This window comes from Schistosoma mansoni, chromosome 2 (assembly GCF_000237925.1).
Source record: "Schistosoma mansoni strain Puerto Rico chromosome 2, complete genome".
Classification (NCBI taxonomy): Eukaryota; Metazoa; Platyhelminthes; class Trematoda; order Strigeidida; family Schistosomatidae; genus Schistosoma; species Schistosoma mansoni.
This window is the reverse complement of record NC_031496.1, coordinates 16,982,381-17,010,378: the sequence shown is the minus strand read 5'-3', so window position 1 is coordinate 17,010,378 and position 27,998 is coordinate 16,982,381. Positions and strand designations below refer to the sequence as shown.

At 37.1% G+C, this 27,998-nt stretch overlaps 1 protein-coding gene across 1 annotated transcript; it reads left to right on the top strand.

Moving 5' to 3' along the window:
• Positions 1–27,417, top strand: Smp_134650 (putative ctp synthase; the record flags this gene model as incomplete). Its single annotated transcript, XM_018795896.1, has 9 exons — positions 1–102; positions 1,723–2,064; positions 2,481–2,742; positions 3,139–3,142; positions 6,285–6,405; positions 7,820–8,059; positions 14,619–14,912; positions 24,525–25,356; positions 26,809–27,417. 8 exons carry the CDS (start codon positions 1–3, stop codon positions 25,326–25,328), a joined length of 2,169 nt encoding a protein of 722 aa, XP_018650163.1. The 3' UTR covers positions 25,329–25,356; positions 26,809–27,417.
• Positions 27,418–27,998: the final 581 nt, after the last annotated feature.

Here is a 27,998-nt window from a genome sequence, read left to right as displayed (position 1 = left end):
ATGGGAGACCATCTCTCACATTGCGACTTTGCACTATGTCCCTTACTGACAAAAAAGCTGTTAATCCCAGAAAAAATTAAGTCATACAAACTTACTAGTTCAGTAAGTCCAAAAAATAATCACTGTCATCCCTTACGTATGGTAGGAATGCTAAGTTAATACGTTCAACTATGAGACCTTAATTTAACCATTTTATTGGTTTTATTCCAATCTTGTGAACCTTAGAATATTAATTTTGGGAGGTTTTCTCAAACTGTTAGAGGAAATAAAAGGAAAGCTTGGTACTTCGATGTGTATGTAGTTTTCTGTTTATCGAAAGATTTTGTTCAAATCCTAGTCATATTCTCAGCCTGAAAGTCCAATAAGCAAACGTAGCATTAGGCGTGATTAAGAAACGTAAAACTGAAGTAATTATCATTAAAACAACAAATGTACTTACTTCGTATCAGGAGACTATAATAATATTTTATGTTCACATTTTAACTCAGTTTATTCTAGACGTTCCTGATGTAAAGTATGTACACTTGTTTAATTATATATATGTATATATGTTTTAGTTTTAGGTTGTAAGCAGCTGGGGAGAATCCACGAAATAAGTGAATTCGTGTTATTCCGCTGCGATATTTGTTCTTTCTTTATTCAGTTCCACTGCTTTTGTGATATTTGTTCATCTTAAGGCCTGTAATTCAACGATTAAAAAGCTTTACATCCTTAAATTTTGTGTGGAGTATTTCTTATTTTTATGCTTTATTGAGTTTTTATGTGTAACAGTAAACAATAATGAAGTTCCTAGTTAGCGTTATATATTATTAATTTTTAAATTAATACGAATTGATAAAACTTAACTCAAAGGCTTTTATTTATGACTCATGATTCTCCACACTGTTTTGTCTATACTAGAGTGAACAAATATGAGTAAAATTTGTACCATGCCTTATGTGTGGCTTTTGGAAAAAATCGAAACAGTTGTACCCATAAGCATGACTTTAAGGCTTTGTATCGACAACTTCATCTCTGTGCTAATGTGGTATGGCAACTCAAACTGATGTACGTACGTACGAAGTTCTACGTTGTGACTGACTGACTGAAGGCTTTGTATCTCTTCAGACAATAGACTTTTTCCGAATTGCATACTGGGAAGTATTCTGTTTCTGTTGTTTTTCGGCTTGAGGGCTTAGTTTATTTATAAATTTTGCAGTGATCGAGTACACATAGTAATTGGGAACCATAATACCGAATGTTTTGACTACACAAAACACTATTTGTAATAGCTATAGCTCTAAACAGCAACTAGCTTTCAATAATTAATTTTATGAATCAAATAATTAAATTTTTACTTTTAAAAACATAACCACTTAACTATCCTCAATATGAAATTCACAGCATATTGATGCGAGTGTTAGACGCGTAAATCCCCACGGAAAACACCCAGTCCCACATACCTCTCCTCTTATCAAACTCTAATATTATAGTCTGGCGTGATAATTGAATTCTTGCTGTTCGATGTGACTGTCTAAGTATCTGTAGGTGTATTTAGGAACGTTTATTCCAACTCTTTCTCAACTCTCAATCAAAATCACTCAGGACATATATCGTCAACATTTGACAGGATCTTCAGAATGTAATCTTAGTTTTTCTGTAGTCTTTTCATTTTAGTCAGGGCTAGAACATGTCCCATATGATGTTTTTGAATAATATTTATTTATTGTTAACTTGTGATAGGATACGGTGAAATATATTTTGGTTACTGGTGGGGTTATTAGCGGGATCGGTAAAGGTATTATCTCCAGCAGCATTGGGACTATTTTAAAAGCATACGGATGGAATGTTACGTGTATCAAAATTGACCCTTATCTAAACATTGACGCTGGTACCTTCTCCCCCTTTGAACATGGAGAGGTATACGTTCTGGATGATGGAAGTGAAGTTGACCTTGATCTGGGAAATTATGAAAGATTTCTAAATATAACATTGAACAAAGATAATAACATCACAACGGGAAAAATTTATCAAAAAGTAATTGAAAAAGAACGTCGTGGAGATTACCTTGGGAAAACAGTACAAGTAAGAATGCTTCGTCAAATGTTTTGACTTATATATATGTGCATATACTATCGTCATCCTCCTTTAAAACCTAATCGTTTTACTATTTTGTCCCTGTTTTTTCCCTCCCGATTCCTGCTCGCAGTTCAGTTTAGTTTATTACTTTTATGTCGAGATGTAGCGATATCAATCATTGCAATAACATGCTAGTTTCTAATTTTATCAGTTTAAATGTGTGACTGTCTGGTGATTTTTCGGTGTTAAATGGATTGTTTGGTTGAATTGACCTGTGTTCCATCATATGAATATCATTCACTACACGAAACTATGTGTCATAAATGAGTTTATTGTATTTTGAGTTAAATAACATAAGATTTATTTATTTCCTTCCGAATTAGTATATTTTAAATTGTTATAATTCATCGTTTTTGTCATAGGTCGTCCCGCACATCACAGATGCTATTATTGAATGGGTCACAAATGTTTCTCGGATTCCAGTTGATGAAAGTGGTTCAAACCCAGAGGTATGCATCATTGAACTTGGTGGTACTATCGGCGATATTGAATCTATGCCGTATGTTGAGGCCTTCAGACAAATGCTTTTTCGAGTGGGAAGTGTCAATTTCTGTTGCGTACATGTTAGCCTAGTACCTCAGCTTCAGTCTGTTGGAGAGCCTAAAACCAAACCTACCCAAGTTAGTTTCTACTTTATTTTTTAGCTTAGTATAGTATTGTTCAACTTTTATAAATATATATCATATATATGTGGTAGATTACACACCGGAAACGTCGGGTTTTTAACCGTTTTACACTTGATTTTATCTATATTTTCGTTAGGACAGATGAAAATATATGTAGCAATAATTATCTAGTTTATTTCCTTATTATGGACCAGTGCTAGGACCTAAGAAACGAGAGTTCGACCTGTTTAACATCGTATGCCCAATTTCATAAGGGATTATGTGGTTTGTTCAGGTAAATTTCTGTTGTGGTAGTGAATTTTGGTAGTTCCGAGGATATTTCTGGTTATTAAAACGAATAACAGCTTATTAATCAGTAAACGATCCACGAAAATAAAATTGACTCATCCACCAGATAAGTGAGTATAAGCCACACCAAGTGTGAGAGCTAATGGTACAGCCACCCGGTTGTCCACACCAAATTATATGGGCAGGGTCTAAGCTTAAGACTAAGCAGTCAAAGGTATGACGTCTTAACCACTACGTAACTGTTCAACTAATAACTACTCACAAGTCTGATTTACTGACAATCCTGAACCGGCATCAAATGATACCGAACCTGATCAGCAAGTGTTTTCTTTCTAAAAAAAATTGACACTTTTAAAGTGTTCGTACGCAGAAACAAACATAACTACATGTTATTTAACATAAGCGATTGGACTCATGCACCAATAAAATTAAAACCTAACTATCAAGCTCGATTCTCGGAAATCATAACCATATTATTAGGGCCATTCGTAAGCCATCAAGTTCACTTCAATCAATTTTATGCAAACCAAAAAATAGAATGACTAAGGAAAAGCTAAACATCATGTATAAAACAAACTACTATAGCTGTCAGAAACATTAAATCAAGCAAAGTGGCCGTCCTCTTCATCATCATATTCATGAACAATTAGTTGTCACAGGTAACGCCATGTCTTCTCTCATACCAATGCACGTAGACAATTGTAGATACACATTCGGCTAGAGAAATGTTCCGTTCATAGACGAAAAGAGTAGATAAAGGATCAGGTAAGTATTATAGTTTTGGCACTTAGGTCAATCTGGAATCGATGAGGATATTGAAATGGATCCAATTTATTAATCACTTGGAAAAACCCATAAATAACCATAAGACTAAGAACTAAACCAAGATGGAAGACAATCAGAGCAAATGTACAAACAATGAAAAGACCTCTGTTGACAACAACCAATCAGATAATTTTCACAAAAAGAGCTGTTAGCCACATGTAGAGAAATTCTAGTAACTCACTTCTGTCTGAAGTTCTTGCAGAAGATATTCCCTAGAAAGGCTAAAAATACTTCATAAATAAATTTCAACTCAAAGAACTTAACTCCACTAAAATTTTCCTCAGTGTAAGCTTTAGATGTAGTCTCGTAGTCAAACAACTCATCTCTGAAACTAGTTTGTGTATCCGAACCCAACATTGTCTACTTTAGTTTAAGGAGCCAAATATTTTAATCTGACCCTCTTGCTGAACATATAACTCAATGTCAAATGCATGATCTTTCAGTAAGTGACCTTGAGTGCTGTTAGAGATATGAGGGCGGTTATCTTTTACCGGTTGCCCATACCATGGAAGGGTTCTTCTGGAGGCACCTGAAAAAGAAATTGGATTAGAGGTGGTCTTAGTGACCTGAGAGCGTAACCGTAACGCCCAAGAGACAACTGCTTGAGGTCGGTCATACACGACCCTTTTGGGAGTAGTTTTCGTGTTAGCTCCGTACTTGTTGGGACCTTACAGACAGAGATGGGAATCTGTGGGATAAGGTGAGGTGTGTATTTTTAGGGTCGACCTTTTCTAACCCCACCTTTCCTTGTGGGAAGGCAGCATCGCTGTCATGATGGTTGTCTGAAGGAAACACCTTACTGCTGTCACACCTCTAAACAGCTAGCAGTACGACTTCGCCCTCCAACCTTGAGTTTGCTACTTTTAGTCTTACTGCTCTTCAACCAACCTACCTGGCATGGTAGGACCTTGAGGATCGATTGTTCCATGCAGTATAGCTTGATTGGTTCATTACGATAGGCAAACCCGACCACCACGCCAAGGTAGCAGCGACGGTCGAGTATGATCTTTACTAAGTTGCATAAACAGCAAATAATTTCTAAGCTCACAGCTATGACGGATATTACAGTTAATAAAACTGAGTGGGAACTGTCAAGGTAGATATTTACCAGAAGATTATTTTCTCTACATATGATAAATTTTTTCGATCTTTTCTTTTCAGCTGTTTTGTTCATTAAACGGTATTGAGGTATTTATTTCTACGAAGATTTACTTTTTCTAATGGATATGATAAAATCTCTCTGTAACCTATACTTATTGGTTTGCTGTTATAGGTGAACGTTGTCGATTTATTATTTTTTTTGTACTGCATATTTTTTACTTTTAACCGTTAACAGTCTCTCTTAAAGCATCTTTTTCCTTATCCTATTCCCTGTTAACAGAATGTAACTTTTCTGATCCCGATTTTTTTTTTGCTTTTTTAAAATTGCATTTGTCTAAACAGTACTCTTAAGTATAATAAAGGTGGTATCATTCGTTCTTACGGACTATAGTGATGCTAAATATTTGCTACATGTGGTTTTATTTATATTTTAGTTGTAAATTATTGATATTTAATCATTCACCTAGTCAAAAGTCTATACTTTTCTATTTTTCTGGGTATCGAATAAAAACACTGATTAATAATAACCAGTGATTAATGGATCCATAAGTATTCTACTGGTGGTTTTCATTGTTAATTAATGTAATCTAAGTAGCTTTTTTCTTACTGAACATCACTAGTTGTTCCATTTATGTGCTACTGAAGATATTCAAAGTAAAATGCAATAACTTTCCCATAATCCATAATTTTGAATGTATTTTTTCATCACTGTCAATCTGTGATAATATAACTTACACTAAACAACTAATAATCAAATCCCTCGAGGTTCAGGTGTATAATCCTTACTTCCTTATTTACGCCTATTTCCTTTCGTTGGGCATAAGTCGTCTAAGTATATAGTATATAGCTACGCTATCGTATATTGTACATGACATTTTTGTCGAAATTAAACTGTATGAGAAAATTAAACTTGTTTGATTTCACACACTTTTAAATGATATCCAACCTATACATTTATTGACAAACTTTCGTATAGGTCGTATTGAAAATTTATCCTGAATTCAACGTTATGTGGTAGAATTGTACGTTAGAAAGATTGTTCGTATCCGTATGTATGATTCAGATAACGTAAGATTAGTTGGATTGGCAAACGATTCCTAATACGAAGTTGGTAATTGAGATAAATTCTCACCGTTTAAATATGTTGCTACATTATGTACTTCAAATCCTTCTCAATTAGTTTGCGCGGAAGGATTTTCTTGTTTATTTATTACGTTTTAGGAAACTAAAAACTTTTTAAAACAGAAACATTGATTTCTTTGTAGATATTGCGAAGTAATTTTTAACCTATATTTTTTTCTATTTTGTATCGGATTTATTGGCAAGCGTACGTGAACTGCGTGCCTGCGGCTTACATCCAGACCTTCTTATGTGTCGTTGTAGTTCACCGCTACCCTCTAGTGTCATCAACAAAATCAGCCTATTTAGTCAAGTTGCAGTAGAACGTGTAAGTACTTCATAATCCTTTTGAAATTTCTTTTCCTGCTTAACCGGAGTTTCTTACTACAAATCATTTTCTTCTATTTATTAATATTTTCTAAATTACCTGGAAAAAGCTACAATGATTATGAAATCCTAGTTCACAATTCACTTTGCTTAAAACTTTTCCCGTGCTTATATAAAGATTTCTTTTTTCATGTTGCCTTGCATTCATTTTTAGTTTAGTTAATATGCTATTAGTAGTAGCATTGTGGTGTGTGCTACTGATATCGACATATATAAGTAGTATGTATCACCAATAGGAATTGAAATGTCTGGAGGGAGAAGATTAAAAAGATCGAAGAAAAGAGAGCAATAACAAAGAATGACTGGTGTAAAAACGAGAAAAACCATGAAGTCTGAGACGATTGATCGACATTTTGCAAATGAAGTATTTACTGTATGGTTCTCAGATTTTATTAAGATGTTCTGTAATTTTGTATTTAAATACATTCGATTATCTCCGCTTTTGTTCTCGTTCACTACAGCATTATTAACAGTAATCCATTTCTAGAAATTAGTTAGTAATAGGTCTGAGAGATATGTGACTGGATCCGCGTCTGTAAAGGTAAAGTTAGTAGGACTAAAATGGAATAAAAATAATGATTAGAGCAGAATATTATGGTTTTATTATATTTTCATATGTGCTCTTCAGCTGCTTACTTGTATTGAAAGATAAAATACTGTTACTGTCGTTCATAAACAATGACTACAGAAAAAACCCATTCATAACAAAGTTAAACTGTATGGTTTGTCTGACTAAACATTATAGTTCTTTTATTGTGTGTGAATTACATGTGTTGTAGAATGTTCAAAGTACTTATTGGTCCTACTTCATACTTCAATGATTAATATCTTTTATTCTTAAGTTCGTAAAGAATCAAAAAGTGCTTCAGTATTTTACTTACTGATTTTTTATTACTAAAATAACTAGTAACTGGTATCATTTCTTTTTCAAACACGTTCTGTAGTACTGTGGCATTGAAACAAGTAAAACTTAAAACATAAATTAACACAAATAGTGTTGGAATAGGAAATACGTATCGTCAGTCAGAAGAAATGACTAAAACACACATTCTGAATGATGATTAGAGATGTAAAGAAAATCTGTAATTGTGAATAGCAGCTATAATCATATAAAAAGAGTATAATTGGTTATTAAGTGAATATAAACTACATCACGGTCTGAGTAATAGATATTTAAAGGCAACACTGAATTGATCACTTTTTATGTGTTTCACGCAGTAGAAACGAATCTTCAATATTTTGTTTTTTAATGAACTGATGGCTTTTAACCTCATTTTCAAACTCTGGAACATTGTTATATTGCTTCAAATGTGCTTATTTAGCTAAAAAGTTTATATTATCATTTTGTAAAACAGGTTATTGTTTCCTTAGATGTTAGTGATTTATATGAAGTGCCTTTACGATTAAATGATCAAAATTTATGCTCGATTCTACTGGAGCATTTCCATTTGAATCCTAAACTACACATTGAATATCCAATTCTTGGGAAATGGAAAGCATTGACTCGTCAAATGGAACTGGCATCGGAAATTGTTCGTATCGCTATAGTTGGGAAATATACCAAATTTAGTGATGCTTATTTGTCATTGTTAAAGGTAATTTAATGTATTATTTTCTATTGCTTTTTTAAAATGTCATGCATATGTTAACAAAACTTAGGTCAGGGGAATTACGTGTTTACTTGGAATGCTCAAATAACTTAGTTCTGTTGAGTAAGGACTAACAAAGTAGTCTACTAATCACCGTGAGCAACAATGCAAGCATGTTTTGATTGGATTTTTATCCCTCTAAGTGCAAAAGACTGGTCTATATCAACGTTCATGGGCGTTGACAACCTCACTTATCTTCAAAGTCTAATTAGCCTAGGTCTGTTGGTGTTCTGACCAAACCTCAGCACGAAATCGGAAAGCTCTGTTAATTTTCTATATTTTGCGGTGTAGACGAAATGTTCATCTTCTAACTACGAGGCGAGTATACAGGTCAACATTTCTCTTTCTTTTAATTTGTGGCTGTGAAAAATGGTCTTCAAAATAGAGAATATACGTCGGTTACTGCTATTTGACCATAAGTACCCCTAAAGCGTTGTTCGTGTATGCTTGAGCTGCCGAGTGAGCGATGTCTGATGTTAGACCTGGATTACTAGTTAAGAATAGGAAGTTGGTCGGCAAAATAGCGAATCTTCATCAATTGAAATGATTGGAAAACGTATTATGTGTGCTGAACCACCTACCTTGACGTGGAATTCCGGACATAATCGAATTAAGTTAAAGTAAAACTGGAAGCGGCATAACCAAGACGTGATATTATTAATTGAGGTCATTGGCTGTTGAATTGAAAGGTATAAGTAAGTGCAGACTACTCCCCACCTGATTACCGTAACCAACGTTTTGAGGCTTTAGGTGACATGACTCGCATACGTTCACTTTTTAGCCCTCCTTAGATCATGAGTTTTAGAGTTATTTTGTACCTCTTATTTCGTTAATAACTTTTTTTAGATCATATTTCTCTATCCTTGATCGTTTCTACTACTACTGATACTACTAATACCCGTACTAATCTTATATTTCCCTTAGTGATTTCTCACTATATTGTCGTAGTTTTGTAACTTTTGTAACTGAAAACCGATTATATTAATCTTCACTTCATTACATGCCATAGTTCACTCATTTTCAATAGGTCTCATATGAGACCTTCAGCTCTACATAGCAATATAGCTTATACTGCATGCAACACATATGTAGGGTAGTAAACGAAATAGCCCAGCCTGAAGCGTTAGGGCATAAAGAACGCTTAAAACTCACTGTCTCGTGTCGGAATACTATTACCAGACCACCAAATGCCCTGGTACGACCGAGAGTGGGGAGAGTCATTTTTCTCGAAATGCTCTCACATGGTCACGCGTATACAGCCACTGCCAGAGAAGTCCTACTCACTGCCTTTTCGTGGCGGGGGTGTTGTTTACGAAATTGAGAGGACGAAAAGCGAATGTCCGACGCTTTAACCGGGTTGGTAGACACCGAGGATTCACCTAGGGTAGTTGGAAAACCCTGATTCCAAACCAATGGTACACATTGGCTCCAGGATCCTGAAGGAACAAATGAAACGCATTTCAACTGGTCTACTGCCCTGGAAACACCAATTAGACCGTCCTGCCCTCCATGGCCTATGACGACTGATGCACCTAATGAGGCGGAAGTCCGCTAGGAACTCCAACTCTTGAAGTGCTACAAATCACTGGGCCCAGATGTCTTACCTTTGGCCCTTTTTAAAGATGGTGGAGACTTTCTGGTTAAGGAACTAACTGAATTGTTTGCAAAAGTCTGGCAAATAGAGAATGTTCCAACACCGTGGAATCAGTTGATAGTTGTCCCTATCTTTAAAAAGGGTTCACGTCCTCTCTGTAACAACCATCGGGGGTTAAGTTTACTTCTGTTGCGTCCAAACTATTGGCTTACGTCATACTTCGTAGTTTGTTCAAAACCCAAGAAAAATTGACTCGCGAGGAGCAGGCTGGTTTTCGTTCTGGTCCAGGATATATTGGTCATATCTTCACCCTCCGCCAAATGTTAGAACATCATCATACTTATCACAGGTCAACAATCTTAGTGTTTCTTGACACTAAGGCTGCCTTCGATTCGCTGGACAGGACTGTTCTCTGGGATTGTCTATTAAAGAGGGCTGTGACTGAGAAGTTTATCAACATCTTAAAGTCACTATTTACAAACACCTCGGGTACAATGAAGGCATGCGACCATCTCTCTCCATTGTTCTATTCAAGCAGTGGAGTCAGACAGGGTTGCCCAATTTCACTATTCCTCTTCAACTTTGCCATCGACGACGTTCTGGAGCAGCTCTAATGGTGTTGTAGACCTGTTGTTTAGAGAAACACTTTCCGACCTTGATTATGCGGATGATATTGTCTTACTATGCTATGATACCCAAGCCATACAATCCTCACTTAATCAGTTAGCAATAAGTGTCCGTAGGTATGGTATGTGCTTTGTACCTTCGAAGTGCAAAGTACTTCCACAAGACTGGCAGGGTTCTAATCCTGTACTCACCCTGGATAGTGAGCAGATTGAAGTAGTTGAGAAGTTCGTGTATCTAGGTAGCTGCATAAGTGCTGGTGAAAGCGTGAGTGATGAGATCGATTCACGTATAGTGAAAGCTAGAGCGGCTTATACCAATCTGGGCTATCTTTGTCAGTCAGTCAGTCAGCAACAACGTAGGACCAGGCACATATATGCATCGGTCCAAGTTGCCATACCTCGTTAGCACAACAAGATGAACACAGAATTCATAGAAGTAAATAATTTAGTGGTGGTAGTATATAAAGAAAGGTTGTATATAAGGATATAGTATAGGAAGGAAAAAAAGTTATGAAGCAATTTTAATCTCAAGGTTTAAGGGAAGATAAAGAGTGTATACACCTACGCCATTGTGATCGATTCTGAGCCATGTCACCCAGAGTCTCCAACCACTTATTACGATAGTCACGCGGACCCCAACCAGGTAGTCTGCATCTGCCAGCATGGCTAAGACTAGAAGTTAGTGACTTCAAGCACTGATGCCATGTTTTGGTTTGGCCGCCCCTAACTCTCTTCCAACCATCCACTACACTAGTCAGCATTGCGCGTCGTGGTAATCTGTGTTCAGGCATACGTAACACGTGGCCCAACCATCTCAGTCGATGAAGATTCATCACCTCATCAACTGATTCACCATCATTCCCTAATACCCTGCGTCTAACCTCACTATTACTTACCCGGTGATCCCAGCAGATGCGAGCAATATTTCTAAGGCATCTGTGGTCAAATACTAGTAACCTACGAGTATCTTCTACTCTTAATGGCCATGTTTCACAGCCGTAAAGTAGAACAGAACGAACTGCTGCGCAGTATACTCGTCCCTTAATTGATAGACGGACGAACATCTCGTCTTCGCCATAGGTGACGTAAGTTGGCAAAAGCCAAACGAGCTTTTTGAATCCGTGCTGAGATTTCGTCAGACACCAACCCATTAGGGCTGATCAGACTTCCAAGATAAGTGAAGTTGTCGACGCGTTCGACTACTTCACTCTTTATCCTTAGTTCAGGTGTTGACGCAGGCCAGTCCTGGAGTAACAATTTACATTTGGATGGGGAGAAACGCATCCCAAACATCCTGGCATTATTACTGAGTTCCAACAGAAGACTCTGCATTTTGTCAGCGTCTTCACCAAACAGGACTATGTCATCTGCGTATTCTAAGCCGATAAGTGAACCTCCTGGTAGAAGATCAATTCCTGAAAATTTAGTCGACGAGAGTGTTATTTCCAGCAACAGGTCTATAATGAAGTTAAACAAAAATGGGGATAGTGGGCAGCCTTGACGGACACCACTTGAGGTTGTAAAACCAGATGACAGTTCGCCATAAGCTCTCACTCGACTGGTAGTGTTCGAGTAAAGAGCCTTCACAAGGTTTATGTACTTCTCAGGTACACCTTTCAATGACAGACACTGCCACAGAACCTCTCGGTCTACAGAGTCAAATGCTGCTTTTAAGTCAAGAAAAACTATCATTGTCGGACGCCGATAAGCATGTCTGTGCTCTAAAACTTGACGAATGGTGAATATGTGGTCGATACAGCCACGACCAGGTCTGAAGCCAGCCTGATTTTCTCGTGTTTGCAGTTCACGAGTCTTAGTTAGGCGCCCGATAATTATTGAGGCTAGTGTTTTAGATGCTATGTTAATCAGACTAATCCCTCTATGGTTATCACAGGATGATTTTGGCCCCTTCTTATATATTGGGACAATCAGAGATTGTGACCAGTCAGATGGGATTACGTCCATCTCCCAGATTTTGGCCAGAATATTAGTCAACCTAGTCGCTAAAATTGGACCATCATATTTAAAGACCTCTGGAGCCAATCCATCTGGACCAGCTGCTCTTCCTCGTTTCAGATTAGTTATAGCCTTTTGAACTTCAAGTAGGGTCGGGGGGCCTACTTCAATGTTCCATTCAGGTTTTCTGGGAATAGTGGGTAGTTGTGCAGTAGCTGAAGGCCAGCTAAACTGCTCCTTAAAGTGTTCCGCCCATCGTTCTAAACGTTTGGGTTGAGAGCAGATAAGGGTTCCGTCTTTTTCCGAGATTGTCTCACTTACACTTGACTTCTTAATTCCGGTTTCTTTTATTAGTCTAAATAGTTGCCTGGTGTTGCCTACAGCCACTGCCTTTTCCATCTCTTTTGCTTTCGTTGCCCACCACTGCTCACGATCGTTCCTTAGACTTTTAGTTAACCTAGATCTAATTTGTTTACGCTCTTCGTCGTGTTTAGAGCCTGATGGGATGAGTTTACGCGAATCCATCAGTGAAATAGACTTAGAAGAAATCCACTGGTTTTTTGGAGCCCTATGGTTTAAATAACTAATAGATGTTACTGCTGTTTCCACAGCTGTTCGTGTGTCTTTCCAAGCAGCATCTGGGTCAGTCTCGTTTACAGAACTGCCTAGATGTGAACTCAGTTGTTTCTGGAATTCGCATTTGGCTTTCTCGTCCTCCAGTTCAATCCTAATGGGTCTTCTTAGTGTACTTTTCCTGCGTCCATTGAGGCGCAGACAAATGCGCGCTCGTATTAAATCGTGATCAGAGTCTAAACAAGTATTCCAATACGAGCGACAATCTTCTATTGAGCCTCTCCAACGATGACTGATGACAATATGGTCTATTTGAGTCCATCGTTGGTTTGTGGAAGGTGGTCGCCATGTTAGACGATGTCTCTCCTTATGCTTAAAATTAGTGCTTGCTAAAAATAAACGATTGTCTGAGCATAGTTGCAACAGACGATCACCATTATCGGTTCGTAAAATAAATTCCGATAGCTTTGCTGACGGAAAGCTCAGTTTTTTACGCATTTTCGCTTGAATTTTCTACTTTTCATCAAATATATTTTGGTAAAATCCCTGTGTCAGTATGGTAATGAAGTAATTTGTGGGATCGAATTTAAAATAATCTACAACTGTTTATGCTTTTGACATTTGGTTAATGAAACTAGATATTAAGAGCGGGTAAACTGCCCAGGAAACTATATACACTGAGTCATTATACAAAAAACTGATACATGGGTACGTACAATTAGATATATGAGTTGCCACCTCGTTAGGTAAATACTCTTATTTAAATACCTCTTCCGCACTAACTTTCAATTTACTATACGACCTTGGTTTGTCGTGTGAATTTCCTTTGTGGTCGACCAATAACTGGCAGCGAAAGGTCATGTATAAAATCTCGAGGTCAGTTAATGCAAATCTCTCTGGAATCGAAGTAAAATTCCCGGATTCTGTATTCAAGAAAAAAAAACAGTACATTACGTCATGGATTTAGTTAACGTTTCATCTACCGTATTCAGGTCTTGAATTTCTTAAATTTTATTTGATTAGATTGTTAAATATTGTGTAAGATGCTAATCACTAGACAATATGGGTTGATACAATTTTCACGTATGTAATTTAAGCTACTGATTTTTCTTGTGTTAGTAAGGCCGTTAAATTGATAAGCAATCAACAACTTATCTTGCACAACCGTAGTACTCATCAATTTAATGGAAATAATTTTTTATCTAAAAACAAAGTAAATGTAAATATATGAGAACTTTCGCCTGGCAATCTGGTTCAAGCTTTTCCAAGGAAACGTTGGATTTACTTCAAATCCATTCGCTGAGATTTTACTAATACATTCTTCCTGTTTAAAGTAAATGTAATTTATTATCAGACGATGTGTGGCTAATCAGTACAAAATGATACCCGATTACTGAACATCTGGTGACTTTAGATACTACGAAGACTTTAGCTTCAATGTATTAGCTATTTGTTAGTGAATATTTCATCATCAGGGTTGACAGGATTGTAAATACCAAACTTACGGAATTAAAGATTGTCCTCCATCCTCGTATCATCTAACAGCTGTTATTCCTCTTCTTTTAAAACTGACAGTGATTGCATTTTTGAATTATGATTTTACGTACTTTCCTCCTGAATCTTCATCGAATAATCCAGTTGATCAAAATTAAATGAAGTTAACTTAGAAACAGGAGAAGGTTCATTAACATCAATATCCAACTACGCTTCGTTTCACATTAGTCTGGTTTTTATTGTCTTTATGTTCATTTCTCAGGCTCTTCGTCATGCTGCAATTTATACAAATTTAAAACTGGATCTTTCACTTGTGTGTGCTGAAGATCTCGAAGAAAACACTCGTATCGTATGTCCAGATGCATTTCATCAAGCTTGGCTCACTTTGAGTAGCTCCGATGCTGTTGTTGTTCCTGGAGGTTTTGGTCAGCGAGGTGTTGACGGGAAACTAGCTGCTATACGCTTCTGTCGAGAAAGGGGTGTGCCGTTTTTGGGTCTTTGTTTGGGCCTCCAATGTGCTGTAATTGAATTTTCCAGAAATGTACTTGGTTGGAAAGTAAGTCATTTATTTAAACAAAAACCAAGAAAAGATTACAATTTACCCTAATACTAACGAAATTATATATCGTGTATTACGTGCATCCATACAGTTATTGACTGTATTAACTCTTGTCATCCGAACACTTGATTGGAAAGCTTATTTACTTGTATTTGCGCTATACATTTCGAACAGTCTGGTCACACATAATTGTCAAGGTATTTTATATGAAAATTAATAAAGGTCAGTTAAATGAAAGTTCAAGTAAACAAAGTATTAAATTTCATAGTTGAAATCATGAGTCAATTGAAGCTAGACCACCATGGAAAACCTTGGATGTGTCGCTCAATTTCGTGGATTAGTTAAAGTTAGACATTAACACCATTGGATGCCGGCTCAGTGGTCTAGAGGTTAAGCGTTCGCACGCGAGACCGATAGGTCCTGGGGTTACGTTTTAGAGACAGATAAAGTTGGCTATGAAATGACTTGAGGATTACCGGGGCAAATTCAGGGTTACGGCTAATTGTTTCTGTACATACAAAGGGGGTTCACATTTGCGAATCGCCAATGCTTCTATAAAGCTAAGAATTCGTCCTTGACAATTTCTATGCAACGTTTTAAAAGCTGTATTGATGTCAATTATGTGCTGGTTTTCTAATTCTCAAATTGATCGGAACATTTGACATGAGCTGATTTTGAAGCCATCAAGACACATGTTCCATAACCCTTGATTGCATTTTTCGATTACTCCTCCCTATGTCCACACAAACATTGAAATTTGTAAGTGTGGCTGATGAGTTTCATACGAAGCGTGGTGATGAAGAATAAAATTCATAAATTTCTACTCTTTATTTTTTCAAAAATTACTCATGTGATTGATTTGGTCTAACTTTCCTACCATGTGGTCTAGACCGATTATGTAGTCACTGTTTAAAGTAATTTCCTACAGATAAAATTATAAACTATTCCCTAGACTGTCGAGCTCAAAGTCTTAGCTTAGCCAAAGTCAGACCAAGTTGTTGAAAACACTCATTGAACAAAACCCATCAGATTTCTCAAAAACTGATTCGGCTGATCAGTTCACTGAACTGATGAGCGTAGTTGGTAAGAATTCGACATGGTAACTGCATTTCTCATCTAAAAGATCAGTTGCATTCCATAACATCCGTATCGACATTATACCTCCCAGTGTGATCTATGACTAAAGATATTTTCTGATAATCTTGTTATTTGGCGAAGCCCTGTACGCGTTTCGGTTTTCAGTAACTGACATGCTTTCGGACTGATACGACTCCTTATTTCCAATAATTCCGGACTTCTGTAGAACACAACTTCTCTATACACTTCCTACCTTATTCATGCAACCTAGCATGCAGCCAGTAATCACTCCTTAGAAATAGATGAAACGCATAATGCAACACTGAACATTTACGATTGATGTTGTACATTTTCATTACCGTGTACTTTTTTTCCACTAAGTTCGTGTTATTCTGCATTAACAGCGTTCCTCGTTGTCTGAACTCTCTGGTCCGCTTTTGCTTTTTGTGAAGAAGGCCATTTTGTAAGTAATTAAAAAATATCGGACTGTCTTCTTGGATATCATGTAAGAGTTGAATCTACACTAGTTTACGTACTGGAGTAATTCTGTATTTACTGTTCAGCGTTTTTAGTACACGTCGGACGAAGAGAAAGTTGGAATGTTTCAGATGAGATATTCTATGAGTAAGCTACTAGCTAAACGCGGTAAACGTACCCGCCGAAGAACATTGCGTATTATATGTATTCCAAATATGTGATGCGCTCCAAGAAAGTTGTTAGATGCACTGTCGTCACTGATGAAAGATCCCACAAGTATTCCTGCCAAGACACTGTCTCGAACGATGACTAAGAACCTGCTAATCACCTTGGAAGTTTCTCTGGCCAGAAATCCAAATGCTGCTGCCATTGCCTTTATGGAGACATCCAGTGACATTATTTCGTATAAAGAAATTTCCTCTTTGCGCTTGTATGTACCAGCAATCGGGAAGATCGACGAGCTACATTTTTATGATCTACAGTTGAAAATAAGTAGCATTCCAGACAACCGTTCACTTCGCGATGGACCTCAGCTGCACTTCTAAGTTCAATGATATGTGTAGCTAACGTCCCAAAATCACCTACTTAGTAGTGATAATAATCAAGGTTACACTGATCTGAAAGTTTCCATCGTCTGAATAAACGTCGCTTGTTGAAAACATCTTGGGCTATTATTTTCTTGTAATTTGCATACACAAAATTGACGACAACAAAAGCTGAAACTACGGACATTAATAAAGGACGTATCGTATTCTCCTGCTCAGCTTTCGAACGACGAAAGCTAGGATCTTTCTCATAAGCGATGGGCAGCAGCTCGTGATTATGACAAACCGACCATCTTAATACTATATAAAAGCCTTCTATCAGCCGAACAAATAAATAGGATTTGCAACCACTACCAGTAGGTTGTCCAGACCTATGGATAAAGAATTTACCTTGAAGCAAACCCCTTGTGTCGCTTGAGAGTTTGTTGTTCGCTCAGTGTAACTTTTCCTTCTGCATACATATTTTATATACAGATCATCTGGATTTCGATGACTGTCTCGTATTATGAAATGACCAAAAGTCACATTCTCATAAGTTCTCAGTTGTCTCAAGAGTTCCTCTTCCGTTAAAAATCATATACCGACGAATATCTCTGAAAATCAGATCAGCTCTACTATTTGAAATAGACGCGACAGACAACAACGCTGACTAAAACTGTTATTGCCTGACCGAATTCGCTACTCTTATGAGTTCGAAAATGTGCATTTCATTGGCCGGTCAAAATCACGCTTTTGATTGGTGGGAAAATAGTACATATTAATGGTTGGGGTGGGGTTTTTAAAATAAATTTCATACCCTTAAGAAATTATTCTCGTTTAAAACATGTAACTTTGTAAATGCAATATGATGTGACGTATTCGTCTGTGCATTGTTTAAGTCTGTTTTGAATCATGGGCTTAATCCTTTCAATTACAACCAGTTTAGCAGCGTAATTCTTTTTGCCGATGACTGCTTTTAGTCTCTGTCTTAAAATCATACTGCTAGATTCATCTCTAAGTGGTCGAGAGATATAAACAATAATCTTTGGATCAGAATGAGAGATTTTGTTATTAACTGACTTTCGTACCTGTTTATAAGCTTTATTGGATAACCATTTGATATTAGTGAGTCAATCAGCAGTTTAACATTTTCTCCAACCGCTATTCTTTGAATCCTATGGAGGCAGTTAATCAAGCATCGCTTGTGTTGCAATGGACAAAAACTGTGGAAATTTAAATTTCGACCAGTCCAAGTTGGTTTCCTATAAAGTGACCGTCTTATAGCTCCGCTCTCCCTCCGACTCAAAAGTATGTCTAAAAAAGACAGTCGTTTATTATTTTCTTCGTCGTGGGTCATTACGATATCATTCTATACACTATTGAGTTTATTTAATAATTGAGCAACACTGGTGCTTACTTGAGGAGTGTTCGAATGGTGAAGTAAAAGTAAAAATAACGTTTGGTTAGTAATAATAATTAAAAACTATAAAAACTAGAAGGAAGTACTAACAGCTGTCTTACTTAGCATTAAAAGTTAAGTATCAGAACCATGGTAGAATGAAAGCTTGTATGTGTCGCCTTTGTACATAGGGTTTTGGTTTAAAACCAATAAATGCTTCTAAAACAGACTTGTCAGATGATTGTCAGTTAATTTGTTCATACATTTGATCTTTTCTACATTTTTATCATGTTCAAGCTGCTAGTATGCATCTATGTGAACCTTAATGCACTTGAAAAACCCCCTTCACTCTCGATTCGAAAATGAAAACATCAAGAGAGATTCTGAGAGAAAACTAACTTGGCTCTTGGCTGATCAAAAAGATAACGTTTATCTAGAAAGTGAGAAGAGATGAATAGATTCTGTAAGCCTCTACCAAGCCGATAGACACTTGGAAACTCACGCTGTCATCACTCAGATACTCGTAGTATCGAAGAAAATTTATTTGTAGGTTAGTAAATAGTCAACTCAATGATCTCAAGAAGTGCCAGTGAGTAAATTCCAGAGAGATTGTTAAGGCGGTGAGAATATACAACATACAATTTTTAGCAAGACGGAAAGTCGCTGAAGTCTGATTTACTGGCTTTGATAACCAGGCGATTCCTAATTAAAGCCCAGGAATAACAAACGGAGAAAAATATTTTTACTTCATACGTGTAGATAAGGCTTTAATAGGCAAGCAGACATAATGTTTACTGTTTGTAGTTTTATTTCTTTACCGGAAGATGGAATTCAGTGTATTAATTAACAAGTTTTATGATCGTGTTTATCTTTGAGAAGCGTACCAAAAAGAAACATAAGCCTGGATGCTGTGCACTCGAACAGTATTGATCGAGTTCCAGCTAATGGTAAGTTGTCACCAAAATTTAATTATTTTCCTTCACATCTCGTTGTTTTCTTCTCACTATGACCCAATTTGAACTAAGACAGCTTACTTACTTACTTACCCCTGTTACCCCCAATGGAGCATGGGCCGCCGACCAGCATTCTCCAGACCACTCTGTCCTGTTCCTTCCTTTCTAGTTCTATCCAGTTGTTATTCATTCTTCTCATGTCTACTTCCATTTCTCGGCGTAATGTGTTCTTTGGTCTTCCACTCCTCCTTTGGCCTTGAAGATTCCATGTGAGGACTTGCCTTGTGACGCAGTTGGGTGCTTTCCTCAATGTGTGTCCTATCCACTTCCAACACTTCTTCCTTATTTCTTCCTCTACTGTGATCTGGTTTGTTGTCTCCCACAGTAGGTTGTTGCTGATAGTGTCTTGCCAACGGATCCGAAGTATTTTGTGTAGACACCTATTAATAAACACCTGTATCTTCTGGATGATGGTTTTTGTAGTTCTCCACGTCTCCGCCCCATACAGTAGAACTGTCTTGACATTTGTATTGAAAATGCTGATCTTGGTCTTGGTTGACAATTGTTTTGAGTTCCAGATGTTCTTCAATTGTAGATATACTGCTCTTACTTTGCCGATCCGCGCCTTTATATATGCATCAGTTCCACCGTACTCATCAATGATGCTGCCCAGATATGTAAAGGTTTTAACATCCTCCAAAGCTTCTCCGTCAAATGTGATTCTATTGATGCGTGTTGTGTTGTATTGGAGTGTTACCTTTCCCTTTGGGCATGTTGAGACCTGCTGCTGCTGAGGCTGCTGCTACACCAGTTGTCTTCTGCATTTGTTGTTGCGTGTGTGATAGAACATCCAGATCATCTGCGAAGTCTAGATCGTCTAGCCGCATCCTAGCTGTCCACTCTATCCTGTGCTTCCGTGTGCTGCTTCGATGTTGGGTGGGTTCAATGGGGCTGGTCAATTTAAGAAATCCTTAAAGTGCTCTACCCACCTGTTTCGCTGTTCTTCAATGTTGGTGATTACTTTGCCTCCCTTGCTTTTCACTGGTCGTTTTGGTTTACGATAATTTCGAGCGAGCTTCTTTGTTATATCATACAATAGTCTCATGTTTCCTTCTCTTGAAGCCTTTCCCGCCGTCAGTGCTAGATCTTCCACATATTTACGTTTGTCGGTTCTGATGCCCTTCTTCACTTTCTTGTTTACTTCTGTGTATTCGGCTTTTGCCTTGGCTTTCTTTGTTCTTATTCGGCTGATATTGATTCCTGTCTTCTTGTTCCTTCTTTCTTCAATCTTATCCAGTGTACCAACAGTGATCCATTAATTGTGGTGGTGCTTCTTGTGACCCAGAACCTCCTGTCATGTTGAAGTGATTTCCTCCTTGATCCCTTCCCAGTTGTTCTCCATGGTAGTTCCCTCTGCAGTGAGTAGATCGTGAAAGGCCTAAAACCTATTTCTGAGGGCTGTCTTGAATTCTTTGAGCCTGTCATTATCTCTCAGAAAAGCCGTATTAAACGTTTGTGGTGTTGTCCCGCACCGTTTTTTGGATCTTTTTGAGTTTCGATTCCATTTTGGCGACCAGCAAGTGATGATCTGAGGTTATATCAGATTCTCTCTTGGTTCTCACGTCCTCCATCGTCCTTCTGAACTTTGTATTGATGCAGGTATGGTCGATTTGGTTCTGTGTACTGTGATCCGTTGAAGTCCATGTGGCTTTGTGAATGCGTTTGTGTGGGAATATGATATCGCCTGTGACCATTTTGTTGAAGGCATATAGGTTTGCAAATCTCTCACCATTTTCGTTCCTTTCTGCCAGTCCATGTAGTCTCATGATGTCTTCGTATCCATCTTAAACATCCCTTGTCATATGGCAAACTATTTGCCGAAGTTTACTGCTATTCATCTTAATATTTATAATAAACCACTCATTGTTCTAGTCCCACATTGTTTAGCGTTTAAATAACATTCACGAAGAGTTCCATTTTGCAAGTGTTAGGAATTAAACCAAACATTTCAGAACTATTTTACTTATTTTACAATCAGTTGCTGCCACCTTCGCTCACAAAGAGGAAAATGCTCTACACACTCAGGATGTTGCTGTGATACTGTCCAAAGAGGCACGAATTGCACTTGTAGAATGGGAATTTCACGGATCCAGAATCATCAAAGCACCCTTCAAAACAAAGAAGAACGGAATCACAATGAACGTTATCCATTGTTATGCATCCACCAATGATAGCAATGACGATGGTAAAGATCATTTTCACGATAGGCTGCAAAGCGAAGTGCCCAAGAGAGAATCTCGCCATCCTGATGGGAGACCTAAACGTCAAAGTCGAAATGAACAACAATGGATATGAAGATATCATGAGACGACATAGACTAGGAGAGAGAAATGAAAATGGGGAGAGATTTGCCAATCTATGTGCGTTTAACAAAGTGGTTATAGGTGGCACAATATTCCCACACAAATGCATAAACAAAGCTACATGGATCTCAACGAATCACACTACAACGAACCAAATCGATCATATTTGTATCAATTAAAAATTCACAAGGTCAATAGAAGATGTGAGAACCGGAGGAGGACCTAACATGGTTTCAAATCACCACCAACTGGTGGTTGCCAAGATGGAAATAAAGTTAAAGAAGCATTGGACAACTGGATAAACAGCGTTACAAAGGTTCAATACATCCTCTCTTCGAGATTTGGACAAACTCGACCAATTTAAATAGTCCTCAAGAACAAATTTGAAGTCGTAGAAGATTTTCTCACAAAAGAAAAAACTATTATTGAAGACAATTGGAAAAGGATCAAAGAAGCACTAACTCCAATGTGTCAGGAGGTGCTGGGCCGCGACGATCATCATCATAGGGAATGAATCTCTACCGAAACCCTGGACAGGATTCAAGAGAGGAAGAACAAGAAGACGGCATTTAACAACAGCCGGAGAAGACCAAATAAAGTCAAGTGACAAGCTGAATACACAGAATCAAACAAGAAAGTGAAGAAGAGAATTATAGCCAACAATCAGAAATACGTGGAAGAACTAGCAAAGACGACAGAAAAAGCTGCAATTGAAGGGAATATGAAACACATATATGATACGACGAAGAAACTGAAAAAGAAATTTAGTTAACCAGAGAGATCAAACAAGGACAGATTAGTGAAGACAGTTACTGAGATTCAAGAACAGAACAACGTATGCGTAGGACACACTGAGGAACACTCGGATAGACCAGCTCCATTGAATTCACCGGAAATTGAAGTAGCTGTACACAAGTACAATTTCCATACCCTCAAATGCCCTGGTACGACCGAGGGAGAGTCAGCCCTCCCTCTCGAAACGCTCTCGCATGACACGTGCATACAATCACCGCCAGAGAAGTTCTACTCACTGTATTCTCGAGGCGGGGTGTTGTTTACGAAATTGAGGGGACGAAAAGCGAATGTCCGGCGCTTTGACCGGGTTGGCGGACACGGAGAACTCACATAGGAATCGGGAAAACCCTGATTCCAAACCAATGGTATACATGGACTTGAGGATGATGAAGGAACAAATGACATATGAACCAATCGTTGGTCACCGGCTACCATAAATAAATAAAACAATTTCAATGACGCGGAGTAAAAACACTGAGGACCGATGCAATGAAGAAGTATACTCTCAAAAAGCCCGAAGACAATGGTAGAATAAATACACTTATATATGTACTGATTTCACAAACGCTCGATGATTATTTTTTTAGTTTAGGCGACTGATGGGAAAGTCTATTGTTGCACTACTGCTTGTCTGAGTTGAAAATGAAATTTTTGAACAAATAAAATTCAGTGGCATGTCACTCAATGATACCTCCTCCATCCAGTCAATTTCTATGAAACTTAAATTATGACGATGTGTGAGATAACATTTACATCGAAAAGTTTTAAACACGAATGAGACACCACATTCAATTTCACCAACTACTGCTGTTATATCACCGATCTCATTTCTCGCCTTGTGACCGTGTTTTTTTTTATGGGATGAGGTTGCCAACTCCATGCCCGACCCTCATCCTTTACCCGGTATTGGGACCTGTAGTGACACTAGAAGATCTACAGGCGGAGTTTTATACGACGCAACTGTGACTAAAGTTTAGTAAATATGGATGAATGGAACAAAATTAAATGTATGAAACAGCTTAATATCTAGGAAGAAAAGAAAGATTTCTTAATCCTAGCTGAGAAATCAAAAGTTGGCCACAATGTCAGCTCTTAAGTCTTTCGTAAGGTAAAGGAGTTCGAAAGCCCCGGACTCAGAATCCTCTCTGAGTATGATAATAGGTTTAGGTAACCACCTTATGCCTCAAGATATCTCTGATGTCATCTTGCCAAATCTTTTTGGACTGGGCAGTTAGACAACCTCGAGGAAAGTGGGATCTCTTAATTTAAGGGACTACTCCAGAACAAATATAAACCGAGGGGATCAGGACTTACTGGCTCTTGAGCTTATGGAAAATCAAAAACCTGAGGAAGAATTCATGCAACGATTTGATGGTTGTGAAAAACTCCGGATTTGTAGGTTATTGCGTGATGAGACCTTGATTGATGGTGATGCTAAAGCCGTTTATGGTGCAACACGAAGAGATTTCAATGGTCCCCAAATCTGTTATAAAAATGCCTTGAAATTTCTCAACAAGCAACCAGAGCAAGATGTACAGTTCACTGATTCCAAGCACCTCCAGGTTGTATCTTTTCATTTCTGCAGCAACTTGGATGACTCTCCCGGTCTCGTACATTGCACAAACATTCCATGTACCTAAATTAGTGGTTTCTCTGGTTGTCAGAAGGGGCACGGCCTCGTGGCTTCCGAATGAACTTGGCTTTCACCATGAGGCGTCATAACTCTTCTAAATGAAGACCTTTTAACTTCCAGGGCAGAGTTTAAATGGTTTAAATTATTTTTTCTGGTTAGCGTTTTTTTAGCGAGTTAGTTTTCTACGGTATAGGGTCGCTAACCCTATGCCCAACCTTCCTCCTTTCTCTGGGCTTGGGACCGGAAGTAGCCTCCAGAGGGGTTCCAGGGCGATACATATTTATGTCAGCTATCAGTATCTATAACTGATTGATACTGATCTTATTTATTTATTGTTGTTGCTCCGTATGATATTTTGACCTGTGTTTTGTTCTTTTCTTGTACTTAGGACGCTAATTCCACCGAATTCGACCCAAATACCACTCATCCAGTGATCATTGAGATGCCTGAACATAATCCCGGAATTATGGGTGGAACAATGCGACTTGGTCGACGCCGTACATTGTTGTATCTATCGGAAATTTCTAAATCATACTTTCAACGTACCTACAAATGTTCAGAACTTATATGTGCTCACTTAGATTCACAATTAAAAGTTTCACCTGAATGTAGAGCGAATGATTCGAACACGTCATCGAAAACCTTTTGTTCAGATAGTATAATGCATCGGTTAATTAATGCACCCTACTTTGATGGGCGTCATCGACACCGGTATGAAATAAATCCAAAATATGTAGATCAACTGGAAGAATCAGGTCTTATTGTTGTTGGTCGAGATGCAGAAGTTGGCAATCGTATGGAAATCATTGAGCTATTACAACCTTTGCATCAATTTGAAAACGATTCGAATTTTGAAAATAAATGTCCTACTCGACATCCTTTCTTCGTAGCTACTCAGTTCCATCCTGAATATACAAGTCGACCTACTCATCCATCGATTTTCTTTGTTGGTCTTGTATTAGCTGCATCTAAACGTTTGAGTGCTTATGTTCAAAATCCTTTTCGACTTAGTCCTACCCAATTTGTATTGGATGAAGATGATAAAAAAGATACTGTGGATATACTTAAAATAAGTGCATCTAGAAAACTAAAGGATACAGTCAGTCACTGCAGTAGGGAATCTACCAGTACCTGCATTATGGATTCAATCAATAGTAATAAGGTGACAAGTTCAGTCAACACTGATTTTTAAGAGGAGTTGATACTGGTTTCTCAGTGAGGTTTGTTTGTTTTTTTCTGTATCATCTTTTTTCAAGTTATTATGCTCGTGTTAAACCACGTGTTATTGATTAGTTCTGTCTTTTTACCTGTCACTGGGGCAAAATGCATGAATCTAACTTGCTTATCATAACCGATATTCGTCGTCTATTTATGATATCATGTTGAATTATTGATACGTACTGATAGCATGAGATGAAATAGCACTCCAATGCTTAATTTTTAGTATCTGTCAGCTAATATCAAGTTTTAATTCTCCTTTCTTTTTGTTTATGAGTTCAGTAATTAAAAGTAGTATTTGATTTTGCTTTATCCGCGAAACCGATTTCAGACTTTGCCAGTATTTTAGATGTATTGTACCAATTTGTGACACACGCAACAGCTTAGATAACTGTGTTAATATGAAGTGAGTTTCAACATCAAAAGTTATAGTATAATTTAGTCGTCAATATTTTCATATTAATACCATTAGTCTGGAATATTTATTAGTCCATTATCTTGAAAATTTGTCTCCAAGATTTAATTAACTAGAATTAGGAAAATATAATATTTGGTATGGTCCTCATTGGGAGGAAACTCGGTTAAGAAAGAACATAATAAGCTACTAATTGGGGATTTCTGGAAATGTTGGTCCAATCATTTATTATAGAGGGGTGGGCTGGGCACATTTTGGTTGTCACCATGATTAATAATAGGCTGACTGATAGATGATGCATAAAAATATATGGTCGATCGAAAATCACTTAAAAACTGAACTATTGAGGCGAATCCGCGGATGAGTTGGTACTAAATCGAATAATTGTTATACTTATTGATGTGAATAAAGGAGTTTTGTAGAGAGTGGCAAATCTTCGTAGTTTACATCACGGACTGATATTAGATAAACCACCAGTGAAAATAATTGAACAACTGTTTTGTCTTATTTTGGGATTCCGCGGTGTAAACTATAAGAGTTAACCTATCTCTACAGAATCCCTGTACTACTAATAATTTCACATTCACTAGTCACTAACTTCTAGAGCCAACCCTTAAAGTCCTAGTAAGAAACCGTGAATAGTAGTGTACAATCATGTCTGATGTAAAGCAGTTATCCATCACAGGTGATGAAAAATTGTCGCTCAACATAGCAAATTGAATGAAGTTATTAGGCGTCTACACTATTGGATTTCGGCTTAATGGTCTACAGGTTAAGTGTTCGCGCGCGAAACCGAAAGACGGTTCAATCCCCTGTGACAGAGTCATAGATGAATACTCTCGATGATTTCCGTACTGGAACAAAATAGCTGCTCAGTATCTCCCGGTTATGTAAGAATAAGATCCAATCATCAATGATTACAATGATAGGTGGTTATATTCGTTCACTTTTTGTTCTGAGATTTAATTTTATTACTTCAACTCATATCCCTCTTGTTTAATTTTTCGATGTCTTTTTATTTCTTTTTATCATCTTTTAGTGTACTGTCGTCTCTGTGTTGAGAAATTTCGATTCCTATTTAAATCCTTTTTAGACTAGTAAACTTAGTTTCAATTAAAACTTCACCTTTTTCTGTTCCAAAAATTCTAATTACATACTTCACATTTTTTTCAAGAAAAAACTGCAGAGTAACTAATCCCAAAGAGTGTACTTTACTGTAATGTAAATCCATCAAGAGAATTCATTGTCTACTAAAAACTATTTTTGATAGAAGATATTTATTTTTATATGAATAATAATTTTTCATTTGAAATAAAATAAATATTCTATTGAAGAAGAGTAATACTATTTGATTAATCCTATTATTCGTAGCACATTTCCCTATCCATGTTATATGTCAATATTCTCTATGGTATTATGTTATTATTTTTCTTTTTGTTTCGTCACATTAAGAATTTTTCATCATTATTTACATTTCACATTTTGATCAAAGATAAACAGGCTTAATTATTTAATCCACTTCTCTTTTGTTAATGAGTCATAGACATATTCAAGTGGTAAAGTAACTCATATCTTCAATGCATTTGATTCCATTTAAATTCTATTGTAAAATAGAGAAATAAAATAAGTAAAGTTTACTGTATTGTCATTGTTTGTTTCTCTTTTCATTGCCGTATACGGTAAAAAAAAGTGCTTTATATTGTCTGTACTAGTTTAGTCAATGAATGAAAAAAAATTCATTAATTATAATCTGATTTCATTAATGCTTGTGAAATGAAAAAATAGTTTATTGAGACAGAGTTATAAATGAGTTTCGTGATATTGGTTAAAATTGGAAGAGATTAAATGTAGCGATAACTTGAACTCTAATCATTTCAGGATATCTCGGATATCTTTACATCATCATGTCTCAGTAACTGGTAGACATTTCTATAGGATTCATTCAGATTGACTCATTAATTATATGTGTGCTTACTAAATATTTAGACGCTTAATAATAATTGTCCGAAAACATTGTGAATTCATTTATTGAACATCAGTATTTACTGAATATTGAACATATTCACGGATATTATGTAAATTTACTGGCCGAATTAGTTTGATAATAATTATTATGATTTGCTGAATTTTATGAAGGTTTCATATGCTGTTGTATTGCTTATGAGACTGATTGGATTTAAGTAAATGTCTTTCCTAGGTTTGATTAGTGATAAAAATGGTTCCGATTGT